This window comes from Chlorocebus sabaeus, chromosome 23, assembly GCF_047675955.1.
Source record: "Chlorocebus sabaeus isolate Y175 chromosome 23, mChlSab1.0.hap1, whole genome shotgun sequence".
Taxonomy (NCBI): domain Eukaryota; kingdom Metazoa; phylum Chordata; class Mammalia; order Primates; family Cercopithecidae; genus Chlorocebus; species Chlorocebus sabaeus.
The window spans coordinates 79,058,796-79,072,836 of NC_132926.1; the positions used below are offsets into that span (position 1 = coordinate 79,058,796).

Here is a 14,041-nt window from a genome sequence, read left to right on the forward strand (position 1 = left end):
TTTCTATTTCTGTTCTGGGACTCACTGCTAAGGTGACCATATAATTTGTTTCTCAAACTAGAATACTTTTTAAAAGGAAAGGGGTGTTACTAATATTTATACTAGGCATAAACTGGGACAGTCCTAGAAAAATGGAGATGTTTGCTGCTTACCAATTGTTGACAGTGTTAACATATTAAGAACTATATAAACTATAGAAAATAATAATAGCTAAAATTTCTTGAGAGCTTAGCATGATCCATTCACTTTGCTGTATGCTTTATACTGTTTAATACATTTAATCTCTATTAGTTATTACTGTCCTTGTTTTATATGAAGAAACTAAAGCTACAATACTAACCTGCACAGCTGGTAGGAAATTGAACTGGGATTTGAAGGAGATGGTCTGACTGACAGTTGCCCTCCAAACTGCTCACTAGACTGGATTCAGGTTCCCCTGTCTTTTCTGTACTGGTCAAATGATCTAGATCTTTTAAGTAATTCAATTGAGTGAGTTTGGTATATGGAAAACAAAAGTATAGTAGCAGCTAATGTGTTGAGAAAAGGAACGCAGCATAGTACATGGGAATCTAATAACACCACCAATGAAACTTAAAGTTCGTAAGTTGTGTGCTTGCACTAACTACTTTGTGGATCAGTGGACATTTTTCTATTATCAGGGACCACTTACTATTCCCTGCTCCCAGCATGGAAATTTCCTTGGTTTACCTTCAGGAATATGGTGAGAAAAACTAAAATAGATGAAATATACATTGAAAAATTGTCGTATGAAGGTTTTCTTTAAAAAAAATGCTTTAAGATTACTGGATAGAAAAAAATAAATATCTAATTTTTTAGAAATTGTAAAATCTTAATGTGGCAGGTGCTATCATTTTTTTAAATGATCAAGTACTTCTCAAAACTTTCCAGAACATAAATTCCCGTTTCCCACACAAATTACTAGTTCTTCATTACCTAAAAAACCCAGCTCTTGTTACTGCTTATTGCTCTGTGATTTCTATAATATAAGGAGAGCAAATAGGATGTTCAGCAGCAGTTTAACCACTGACAAAATATGCCAAGTAACCAAGTTAACACGATTAGAGCCATGCAACATAACTGATTAAAGAGAGGGATATAAGGAACGGAAAAATAAAAACATCTCTTTTTAGAATTTAATATTTTGTTTTATGACTTAGTCTTAACTGATTTTCCCTTCGGGTTAAAGTCAATTTGGTTTATTGATTGTTTACTTACTACTATCCCACAACATTTACTCTCTAGCCTTAGAGAAATAAAACACATGACCATGGTGACCAGCTCAAGGATCACAAAGGAAGTGAACTTTATTATTTCTTTCCCTTATAGTATTATTTCTTTCCCTTATAGGACTCATTTGAAAAGCAATCAGAAATCAACTTTTCTTCCTTTGTAAGAAAACGACACAAATATAAAAAAGTAGAAGATAGAAGATTATAGTTTTCATAACTACCATGCACACAGATCTATATTGGAAAGCCTAACTGTGTGATAAATGATCATTCACATCTGCCTATTCTGTTATTAGGAAACCAATTCAAAACAGCATTCAGTCAGCTTCCCAGAGCCTTGGGGGGTATTTAGAATTGTGTTTGATAGATGAGTTCAATAAATAAAGACTCGTGAAGTGCTCATAAATCATAAGAAATCAATAAATTTTTAGTAAACAGGAATACAAACAAAAACTGTACCTTCTTTAAAACAGCAAAGTGGCACAGAGAGTGCTTGGAATTAGGTAAGAAGATGTTACTAAAATTATTTGTGTTTTATTGGAGGATCAAAGGAATGCCCTATTTTGAACAAATCAATGAAATATAAATTTTAGCTACCATACCCAGCCTTTGTTTAAGTCTTCCCATAAACTGCTTACAACTGTAACTTTAGCAGGCTTTGACAGTAGACTATTGTGTTTTTAACTGGCAACCTTGTCCCCTTGATTCTGCTTATTTGATAAAACGTGCCAATGGTAATTCATTTTTGTTAGCATAAAACCACTGTGAAATTACTGTTTCACAGAAGGTGTCCAAAGACCTTTAACTATCTGGGGTCATGGAGTATTTTCCCTCAACAAATTATATTTTTGTCATATTCTGTCTGCCTTGGGAATATAGTAGCTCATGTTGACCTTTGAGTAGAAAGATTGATTATATGAGGGCACAAAGACTACAATGAAGAGATTTTGGAGCAAACTGAATAAAACATGTTAAAGGCTGTTTCTACAGCCAAAGAAATGTTGTCCAGAGCATAATACATAATAACAAGGACATACTGTTATTATAGATTTTGACTTTCAATTCTGCCTGGAATTTAAGACAATGAATCTTCACAATACAACAGACATAAGTTTCAACACTACATCTCAACTTCGAATATTAAAGAAGTGAGACACTCAAATTCAGAACTCTTAAATGTAATTTTGTAGACTTTGGCTTCCATCTAGTAAGCTTCTTAGTTTCAAGCCCATATTCCTTGCTTAAACAATGGTTATAGAAAGTTCAGAATGTTTATAGCTTTGGTATAGTGAACATATATAAGAAATTATAATGCAAAAGAAATAAAGAGAACTTACAAAATGTGTGGGTTTTCTAAAAGTGCCAACCTTAATATATGTGAGGAATATCTGTGTGTGTGTGTGTGTGTGTGTGTGTGTGTGTGTGTGTGTCTGCTTTGAAAGACATCAATGTGAGCTTCCTCATTCTGTAGTCTCCTAGGATTCATTTCCTCCATGCAAAAGCACTGCCTAATTGAGTCTATTGTATAGTTTATTGTACTTATTACATATATAGGTAATTCTTCACTCACAATGTCTTTGAAGAATGGTGACATTTTAGTTTGTTTTAAATATCCATTTGTGTTTTTCTGCCTGTAGGCGGACATAATCAACTCATTCGCAGATAAATTCACTTATATGCAAATGGGTTATTTTCAAATTGATATAGGCAGGAATATGCATGTATTATGCAGCCATTAAAAATCACTCTTGCCAATAATTTTTACAACTGGAGAAAATATTCAAGGTATATCTTTAAAAAGGGACTATGAAATTGTGTATACATTATAATTAAAATAATGTGCATTGCATTTATTGCAGCACTATTCACAATAGCAAAGACTTGGAATCAACCCAAATGTCCATCAGTAACAGACTAGATTAAGGAAATGTGGCACATATGCACCATGGAATACTATGCAGCCATAAAAAAGATGAGTTTGTGTCCTTTGTAGGGACATGGATGCAGCTGGAAACCATCATTCTCAGCAAACTATCGCAAGAACAGAAAACCAAACACCGCATGTTCTCACTCATACGTGGGAATTGAACAATGAGAACGCTTGGACACAGGAAGGGGAACATCACACATCAGGGCCTATTGTGGGGAGGGGACAGTGGGGAGGGATAGCATTAGGAGATATACCTAATGTAAATGACGAGTTAGTGGGTAAAGCACACCAACATGGCACATGTATACATATGTAACAAACCTGCATGTTGTGCACATGTACCCTAGAACTTAAAGTATAATAATAAAAAAAAATTTAAAAAATAAAAAAGGAAACAATAGTTGCTGGAGAGGATGTGGAGAAATGGGAACGCTTTTACACTTTTGGTGGGGAGTGTAAATTAGTTCATCCATTGTGGAAGACAGTATGGCGATTCCTCAAGGATCTAGAACTAGAAATACAATTTGATCCATCAATCCCATTACTGGGTATATACCCAAAGGATTATAAATCATGCTGCTATAAAGACACATGCCCACGAATGTTTATTGCGGCACTGCTCACAATAGCAAAGACTTGGAACCAACTCAAATGTCCATCAGTGATAGACTGGATTAAGAAAATGTGGCACATATACACCATGGGATACTATGCAGCCATAAAAAAGGATGAGTTCATGTCCTTTGTGGGGACAGGGATGCAATTGAAAACCACCATTCTCAGCAAACAATCACAAGGACAGAAAACCAAACACTGCATGTTTTCACTCATAGGTGGGAATTGAACAATGAGAACACTTGGACACAGGGCAGGGAACATCACACACTGGAGCCTGTCGGTGGGTGGGGGGCTGGGGGAGAGGGATAGCATTAGGAGAAATACCTAATGTAAATGACAAGTTGATGTGTGCAGCAAATCAACATGACACATGTATACCTATGTAACAAACCTGCACGTTGTGCACATGTACCCTAGAACTTAAGGTGTGTGTGTATATATATATATAAAGTCAGCAGAGCACAAAAAAATAAAAAATAAATAAAAATGAAATCAATGAGACTGTCCAAAAAAATAAAATAATGTGCATTTATATATTAAATATATGCATAATATGTATTTCACATACCTATATGCACTCATATTTCTGGGGACTATGGATGATTTTTATTTGTATGCTTATACTTTACATAATTTCCTTATCTTTTATAATGAATATTAAAAAATCAGTCAAAATAAACCTTATTTTTAAAGAAATCCCTACAGACTCAATTAAAGCCTCATTAAAATGTTGTTTCCTATTGTTGCATGATCCAGGACAACATGATAAGTAACACTGTCATATAATGATGCTTTTGTGGTGTCACTGTAATTACATCTTTTGAGACAAAATCTGAGGTACACTTGCTTTACACCAGATTTTGTTCTACAGAGAGCAGATGGAGACGAAGATATTGTGAAAGGTTACTGTGTTTGTGGGTAAGCATAGACTGGATTTGCACAACTTAGATGTCAAGACTTCGAGTTAATTTCTAGTTAATTTCTAATCAAGATTAATATTCTGGCAAAACATCAATATCTAGCAATTTTTGAGACATTAATTTCAAAGAAAACATTTATATTTCTCCTGGAGAAACACAGTACTAAATAAACCTGTGCTTTAAAGATCACTGGCTTTCTTTAAAGATCACAAACTTTCTTTGAATTTTTTTCCTCCACGTGAGAGATAACTCCCACTTCCTGTTTATTTGTGGCACAGCTACATTTCTTTCTTTTAGTCTATGGAATACGATTATTTCTATCTCTCCCCTCCTTCTTTTTTTTCCTATCTTAGTAAAGGTCATTTCTTCTTTCTAACATAACATTTATTACATATCTTGACATATCTTTCTGCCTGCTTTCCAATGTATTAAGATAGGAAGTAAATATATATATATAAAAAATACCATATATAGTACAATTTAAATAGCGTTTATTTTATATATATATATATACACACACACACGTATATACACTATATATATTATTAACCAAGTGGAACTATCTACATCACCTACAGAACTATCTGTACCCACTAAAGGGTATAGAGCTTGTCCTTGAGTATATATCCACTGATGGTTCAAGTCTTTTCTTCCTATTCCATACTGTTCTGTCTTCCATGGGGGTTTGACATCTTCTGTAGGATCAACATAGATGGTGTCTGTTAGCTTGTGGCTAGCACAACCACAATAATTTGGGCTTTTGCTTATTGGGGCTAAAAATATATTAAAAGAATTGTACAATCTGAAGAAATACTACACTAATTGTTGTGGCCGGAATACCAAATAAGGTAAAAAGTGAAGTTTGAGAGCTTACTTTAAAAATTAACACACATGATATAATTTATTTGAATAATTAAAGCCCCCTTATTAACTACTTGGTCAAGTTGACTTTCCAAAGAATGCATACAAATAGATATTTGTGCAAACAAGTATCTCTAAGGAGAATGAAATACTCTTTCAGCAATGAGATTTGCCCTATGTGTTGTAAGGAGATGGACTGATCTCATTAGTGCATCAAATGAACTATGTATACAAATGTGCATTTGGTGCATTTCTGTATTTCTCCATTAGTTCTAGGCTGGTGGTCCCCACAGACCAGTAGGATCATACATAGACTATGCTAGCCATTGGTTAGGCTACTGTCTTTACCTTCATTAGAGATGACATTTTAATGGGCCCACTAATTTCAACATATGAATAACACAGCCTATTTTCTGTAATATGAAAATTGATAATATCAGAATAATGCTTTTTTCCTTCTCAAGTTAAATACCTTTAGTTGCAGCATTTTTATTCACAAACAGAAGAAAATAGAAACTGCAAGAAAATAATTTCTTATGTGTCCACAGAATTATTCTTTGGGACCAGTAAGAGTTTGGGTATATTTGTATATTTGAGTATATAGATAATGTTCACCTCTGAATATTTTATATATATATATATATATATATATATATATATATGCTATAAAACACAAAAGGGTGAATGAATGTCAAGGTATGAAATTATTTTAAAGAATCTGGTTTGTAGATGTATATAACACCTCCTAAATCCTACTATTTGGAAAGAACAGATGAAATATAACATTTAATGCCACTTCACTAACAAAACCTCTGGGTTTCTAACCTTTCAGAGGTGCCAGTGTTTCCCTTGATCAACTTGACTAACTTCAGAAGGAAACCATAGTCCAACTGCAGTTTCCATAGAAACATACCATTTTATAAGATGCATCTATAAATGGTGGTATCTCATTCCATATTGTTTCATTTATGTTGTTATTTGTAAATGTATTCTAAGACAAAATTATTTTAAAGACATACATTTCAAATAGCATGTGAAATGTCAAAATAATTCATTGAAAGTCTGAATAAACTTCAGTAGAAGTCACAGTAAACACTCTGAATACTACTATATTGAGGCTGCTATTACTGGCTTACTTACAAATATATAAACAGGATTGATAAATTTAGCTATTTTAAATTACTCAGCCATTTAGTGCTTTGAGCTAAGCTGCAGTTTTTTGAAGGCCACTTTGTTAGAATGAGATATTATGAAACATCCGCTGTGTAATTTACAAACCTTAGGATCATAGTTTACCTTATGCTTCTTTCAGAGTGCATTTTCCCCTTTCTGAAGTCTCAATTGTTTAATTTTGTAAAAAATATTCATACAAGAGTGATATTTTTGAACTAGACCTAATGTAATACATTTTGAAGAATTCCAATAGCAGCTAGCAATGAGAAACAGGAAACTTCTATATGTTGCTAATAGAAAAATCCTTTCTATTTCTTGTATGCTTGTGTTGTCAGTAGAAGTGGGTTTGGATTAACATGAAACTAATGTTTAAAAACATGTATCCTAGGCCAAAAACAACTTGATAGGATAACAAACTCCAATGCCTAACCCGAAGCACTATCTTCCAAACAACTGACAAAAAGCAAGATTCAGGGAAGTAATTTTTTAGTACTAGCACATGCAGTATACGACATACAAGCATCAAACATTACCACTTTCAATAAACAGAACAGGGAAAGAATGATGCTTTTTTAACTCTGCAGATGGCAACTTAACACAAAACTATAGATGTATAAGACAATAATTTCTCCTACCTTGATGAAGGCAGAGAAGAATGACTTATAGAGGCAAGATGTGGATTTAATTCTTAATTTCTTTTTTTCTTGAACCTCAAATCTACTTAATGAACATACCATACAAAATATACAATAATTTAAATGGTTATTAGATTTCAAAAGCAGCTCGCTGATGGTTTTTAATGATTATACTTGCACTTTTACTAAATATAAAAATTGTAATATTAAATGAAGTAAAACAAACACAGAAAATGAAACAACACTAAATTATATGAATGAATTTTACTTTCAGAGCTAAAGTGCAATTTTACTTTCAGAGCTAAAGTGCAATAATTGACCATTTTCTCATGAATTATGCATTGTATAAAAAAATTGTATGCATTATGCAATACATAGGTTTTGAGGCAGATACAGAGAGGCATAAAATATCTCAGTAACTTTACAATTTGGTTGCCTATTTGGAAATTGATACTTTTATAGGCCTAGTTATAGAAATAAGCATACTTACCCTGGTCTAACACTTCTTCTTCTTCTCGTTTTGGCTGCTGTAGTAAGGGAATCTTATCTTTATATTCTGTTTCTGTAAATGATCAAAGAAGCTGAGCATAAATTTGCAGTATGTATCGTATGTATTACATACTTAAAATAGTTTACTGGAAATACTCCATAAACATAAAAATACTATTCAGGGTCTTGTGCTTATTAGAGTATTAAGAATTCATATGATAGAAATGCTCTAATTCATAAACTCCCCACACCCCCACCCCCCAGCAAAACCTACCAATTACCAGACATCTGACTTAATAACTAGGTCAACTACCTTTTCAATAATATATAAATGATACAGAATTTTCAAAATGCATTGACAAAACGACTCATATTTGTTTTCTTAAATTAAATTTAGTACTGTTTTAAGAAGATTTAAGAACACTTTAAGGCATATTCTCTAAATATAGTAAAATCTTAATAAATGGATGCTATGCTAACTTCTCTCATAAAATTTCCACTAGAAAGAAATAAACAGCTGCTCTCGCATGTTAAGACTGAACTTGCAAAACTCAATCAAAGTCTCAGCATACTTCATGCAACAAAACAGGGAGTAGACTTTGCAATTTTCAGTTAAAAAGTGACAGTCAATATGACCATTTTGCAGATGAACAATATATATATGTTAAAGAACAATTCTGAGAATTAGATAAAAAAAGTCAAGACTAGCAATGCTTCACAAATCAATAATTGTTCTTTGCCTGAAGAAGCCCATTAAATGGATAATTTAAAGTATGGCTGGAGGTGATAACTATTTTCCCCGGCAAACTGTAGTGATCTTTAGAACATGGTGCATAAATTCATAAATTGTGTAAGTCATTACTGGTTAGGGAAGGAGTTAGATGAGGAAATGAGAAAACATGAATTAAATGAAGAAAGGTCTACATTTATGGGATTGGTCCCAAAACAAATCTGTTTTATCCCTGGCTGAGATTTTCCTCTTTAACTGTTTTGATGGGGACATGTCAGGGAGGGGAGATAGGATATGAAAGAGAAAAATGAGAAAATAAGAAATAGTGTGTACATGTGACTGGTAGATAGAAGAAGGGAATAAAGATGGTTTTAAATATAGTCAAACAAGATACATACAAAAATATAAAATACAAAATTATATATTACTTTATATTAAACATCAATTATTACCTTTGTGATGTTCATGCATCATAACCATATCAGACTTCACGGGAATTGGAATGTTGGCCTCTGGTGGTATGGTTCTGAACGTATCTGGAGCTACATTCTGGGTACAGGTCATGAAAGAAACTGCATGCTTGGCTTCCATGTAATACATAATGTATAAGTTGCACATTTCATCACTAGATGTGCCACTGCAGGCAAAAAAATAGATATAACAAATCAACCATTCACATAAAACGCATGCTTAATGCAAGAAAAATGCAGCCATTAAATCTGCCAGCAACGGATTCAAAGGTAGAAATACTGTGCATTTATTTTATAGCTTTCATTAAAACCCATCACAGTTTTCAACATCAAAAGCACATTGTCAAAGGCATATTTCCACTTAATAATGGAGTGTCAGTTTGCAGGCACACCATGAACACTACTAAATACCACTGATGAAAATGGCATTTTAGTAGATGAGGGATATGGTACTTTCTTTTCTCTCTTGAATCTTTTTATTGTTTAGCCCCCTCCTATTTGCTAAAATTCATAGACTGAGAAAAGTTACTGTTCCCATCAAAAATCTTTATTATTTTCTTAACAATGGTAAAAATCAGTAACCTTCAATAGAATTATCATATATTATTTATTATAAGTCTTTAAAAATGGCTTTTCCCCTTAACACTAAAAGTCCTGGACCTTGTTTTTGGTTAACTGCCTCCTTCCTCATGGCCAGATGAATCTAGAATCATGTGTCCACACTAAGACATTCAAAGTGTATCTCTGATGTCTGACTTGGCAGCTAGGCTTTTATAGCAGGGTTGAAAAGAATGCCTCAGGAATGACTCAAAATGAAATCAGCACTCATCTTTTTTAAGGGCTGAGATGTGACGGAAGAAATGCTGTACAGTTGAATGACTCAGTGTTAAAAATAGATTTTAAAACAGTGGACATTTCCAAGAAAAAAAGTTCCCAATGATAGAAAAAATATCTAATAGTTTACAAAACATGTATTTTGCTTATTCACCTCACATGGGTTATTATGTATTTCATTCTCTTTAGTATTATTAGGAAGGAACTATTTAAGTACACCTTCACAAGACTTTTATATAGCAAAGTTGTTTGGGCAAAGGAACACTTCCATTTTAGTATTAGTATTGACAATTTTTAGCAAGACTACACTAATGAAAAAAGCTATGAGGTAGGTTATTTGCCGTACAGAAATATATCAGTGTTTATTTTTCCAGCAATGTCATGCAGCACTCACTTTCTCTCCATAGCAACAGTATGACATCAGCAAGGGAAGGAAAAAAAATAAAAATATTTTACAAAGGGATTTGATTTTTCTAAGCTTTGAAAATGTAGAGCCCTTGAGAGACCACAGGAAGAAGCCTCTGCCATTGGAAGCTCTGTTTATGCTTTAGAAATCATTTGGCTTCTCACTCTCTGAATCTGATACCTGTCAGTGTAACTGCTTCTCCCGTGAAATATAAGCAAATAGTGAAGTGCAAACCCAAACAAACATCTGTTTACTATACGTCGTCATGGTGTCAAAACACCATTCCTAAGAATTACATTTTAACAGCCTTGGAGTTGGTCAGTATGTGCTATAAAAGGAATGGCTGTTGCAAAAATAATAAACCGGAGCCTCCCGCCATATTATCCTTCTCTTTCCTGATTAAAAAAAAGGAGGTATGTGTAGATCAACTGAGCAAGAAGGAAAAAGGAATTTAAGGTGTGGCTCTAGCTTTAAAAACCTTTAATCATCTTGCAGAGAGGAAAAGCAAAATAATCATTTAAGCATCTCAAATTAATAAAAGGAAAAACATTTTAAACTCATATAATAATTCATGAAACTTGCAACTCATCAATGGATGGGTCCTTCCGCATTTTCTCTTTTTGGGAAGGCCAATACCCACGTTTTCACTGGAGAAGGTATACCCACCCACAACAGCATATGTAAGACAACCAGTATCCTCGTTTTTTTTCCTTACTAAAAACCTACACAGAATGAAGTAACTATCACTGCTGGTCTAAATTTTGTTGGGCCCTTGGGACAGTGTGTTCTCTGTTGCATAAATGGAAATTGTTTATTCTGTCAGCTATTATATGTTTTTATAAAATAGTTAGAGAATTCTAGAATTTTTTTTACTCGTCCTAATTTTCTTCTGGAGTAGTATTTCCACAATTATTACCACAAAACTTTGGTCCCTGAAATGCTTACAGATGAGTTGAGAAAAAATTACCATATGACCAGCCAGGCACAATGGCTCATGCCTGTAATCCCAGCACTTTGGGAGGCCGAGGCGGGTGGATCATGAGGTCAGGAGTTCAAGACAAGCCTGGCCAAGATGGTGAAACCTCGTCTCTACTAAAAAAGCAAAAATTAGCTGGGTGCAGTGGCAGGCGCCTGTAATCCCAGCTACTCAGGAGGCTGAGGCAGGAGAATTGCTTGAACCTGGGCGGCAGAGGTTGGAGTAAGCCGAGATTGTGCGCCACTGCACTCCAGCCTGGGTGACAGACTGAGACTCCATCTTAAAAAAAAAAAAAAAAAAAAGCAAACAAAACAAACAACCAAACAAAAAACTTACCATATGACCAAATGAAAATGTTGGTCTATACAAGTTAAACAATGTTGCACTGCCTGATCCTTTAATACACAATGTGCTCATGACTGTATGGAGGGGTAGAGGGGTGGATACAGTAGGTTCTATTCCCTAAAGGAATCTGACCAGGCTCCTTTACGTTGCTGTGTGTTCCAGGGCATAATTTAAGAAAAGTTGTACTGTAAGATTTGCTCTTACATAGGTAGAAACAAAATGCTAGTATTGTTAAAGAATGACCAATCAAAAGAATTTCTTCAATAGAGTAGTGTGCATGTAATAAAGCTATATAAAGCTATTCAAATGAATATACATATATATGCATACAGATGTGTAGCTAGAAATGTTTCATAACATGTCTTATCTGTATATAGACAGGTAAATATCTATGCATATTCTATCTATATCCTTCCATCTGTCCATCCATTCAGATAAACACATAGTTTAAGCTTTCAGAAAAATCCATTAGAGATTTAAGAAGCAACTAATATCACAAAGTTTCAAAATAACTAATATAAAATATCTTGTTAATATATATTTCCTCAAAGATAATTTTGGTGCTTTTAAATGTGTTACATGTATATTTAGAAGGATTTGTTTTTAATATACATTTGAAAAGAAATTGTACTAAAAGTAAAAATTTCATTTCAAACAAGTGAAAGGTAATTATCTGAGAACAAGGAATTAAACTGTGCAATGTGGGCTCAGAATAAGTCAGGATAATAAGTTACTCTTACTAAATTAAATTTGTTGTTATCACCAAAAAGCAGTAAGTAACAATTAAAAAACAAAAGAAAATTGTAGATAGTCATTATGGAGAAGAATATGAAATTAAAAGGTGGCATAAGTTTAGAATAATTTTATACTAACATTGGAGACGAAGGCAGCAATTACTATATTAGAAATAGTGTGTACCAAGGTACAAGGTTACATGTTTGAAAAACACATGTACTTAAGTATAGCAAATAAAGGAAAATGAGTAACTTTCTAAATAATGTAACTCTTTGTCCTCTACAACGTATGATTACACTTTATTATTTTAAATAGTATATTTGAGAAAATAAAAAATAAAAATATAAGCGAATGTTGCAAGTTATTTCCTCAAAAGTGAATTATCTTACCCTGTACTGAATTAACTTTCGAGAAAAATTATGCGTATATGTGTAAAAGTATACATATATGTATGTGTGTACACCTATGCACATATATATACACACAATACACTAATTCAATTACACATAATTATGTGTTAATTTGATACACATATAAATTTATAAACCTTTACACACATGATTTTCTGAGACTTATTAAGCAGCTCACCAATACAGGTCATTTGGGGTACCAATTCTATGATTCAAAATTGAATTTGATCAAATAATTTAGGAATCTTTGCTATCACAAGGAAAATTTCATTAAAAGAGCTGAACAAAAAGAGTCATACTTTATTCCTTTCCATCTATAATTAGATTTGTAGTCAAGGTAACTCTGAGCTCCTATGTGACAGAGAAACTATCATATGCTAAAAATGTTAGGAGTCAAATCATCCTTAGTATCAGCATCACAGTTTGCTTATTTTATTTTACAATCATTCACCTTTCATTCAAAAACAAAAAATCTCATTTTAAGACAAATTGCTTTCTGTATTCCTAAGGGAGTATTTTGACACATGTACCCTTAATTTCCACAGAGATCAACATATGCAATTCACCTCTGCTAATCTCAGTGATTTATTAACATGAGAAAGTAGGAAGGGAGATTATGTACACTGAATGGCCCTTTAAACATTCCCCAATGCCAGTGTGATTACTTAAAATGATGACTGCTGGCATTACTTATATTCCAAAATTACAGTAGTGCATTTATTTCATCTTCTTGCATAATACAGTGCTTATGTGATAACTTCCTGTTTTATACTGACATATTTAATATAAATAGCTTTAGGTCTGACATAATGTGTGAACCTGAAAATTGGAAGCCCTCAATAAATATGTGTTGAATGAAGGAAGAATGAATAATCTTGCTTAATAAATGTTTACAACTTCATATGACATAGCATGTTTTCCCTAGTATATTATACTACTGAATAATAAGTCAGGTCAATTTTTTGTACTCAATTGACCTGTGGGATTTCTGAACATATTTATCTATTTATATCCATATCTCTTTATCCATCTGTCTAATCTGTTTACCTAGGTTCCATGAGAGCTTTTATAAAAATATATTACATTGGAAAGATATGTAAATACAGATTTAATAAAGTACCAAGTAATCTGAAATGTATGACTTAAAAAATTCCAAATATCATTGTATTCCATGTCTATACCGCAAACACTCCACTAGCTCAAGAATTCCTTCACCTCTACCCCCTTTATATTCAACAAATGTTAGGCTTGAAAATAGG

At 33.1% G+C, this 14,041-nt stretch overlaps 1 protein-coding gene across 19 annotated transcripts in view; it reads right to left on the bottom strand.

Moving 5' to 3' along the window:
• The window catches only part of PAM (peptidylglycine alpha-amidating monooxygenase), a 282,912-nt gene that overhangs the window by 60,361 nt on the left and 208,510 nt on the right, over window positions 1-14,041 (bottom strand). For all 19 annotated transcript variants that reach the window (XM_037985229.2, XM_073010788.1, XM_008014056.3 and 16 more), the window contains 2 exons: window positions 9,059-9,243; window positions 7,878-7,949 (listed from right to left, as the gene is read on the bottom strand). In XM_037985229.2, coding sequence (XP_037841157.2) covers window positions 7,878-7,949; window positions 9,059-9,243 — 257 coding nt within the window. The remainder of the gene's footprint in view (window positions 1-7,877; window positions 7,950-9,058; window positions 9,244-14,041) is intronic.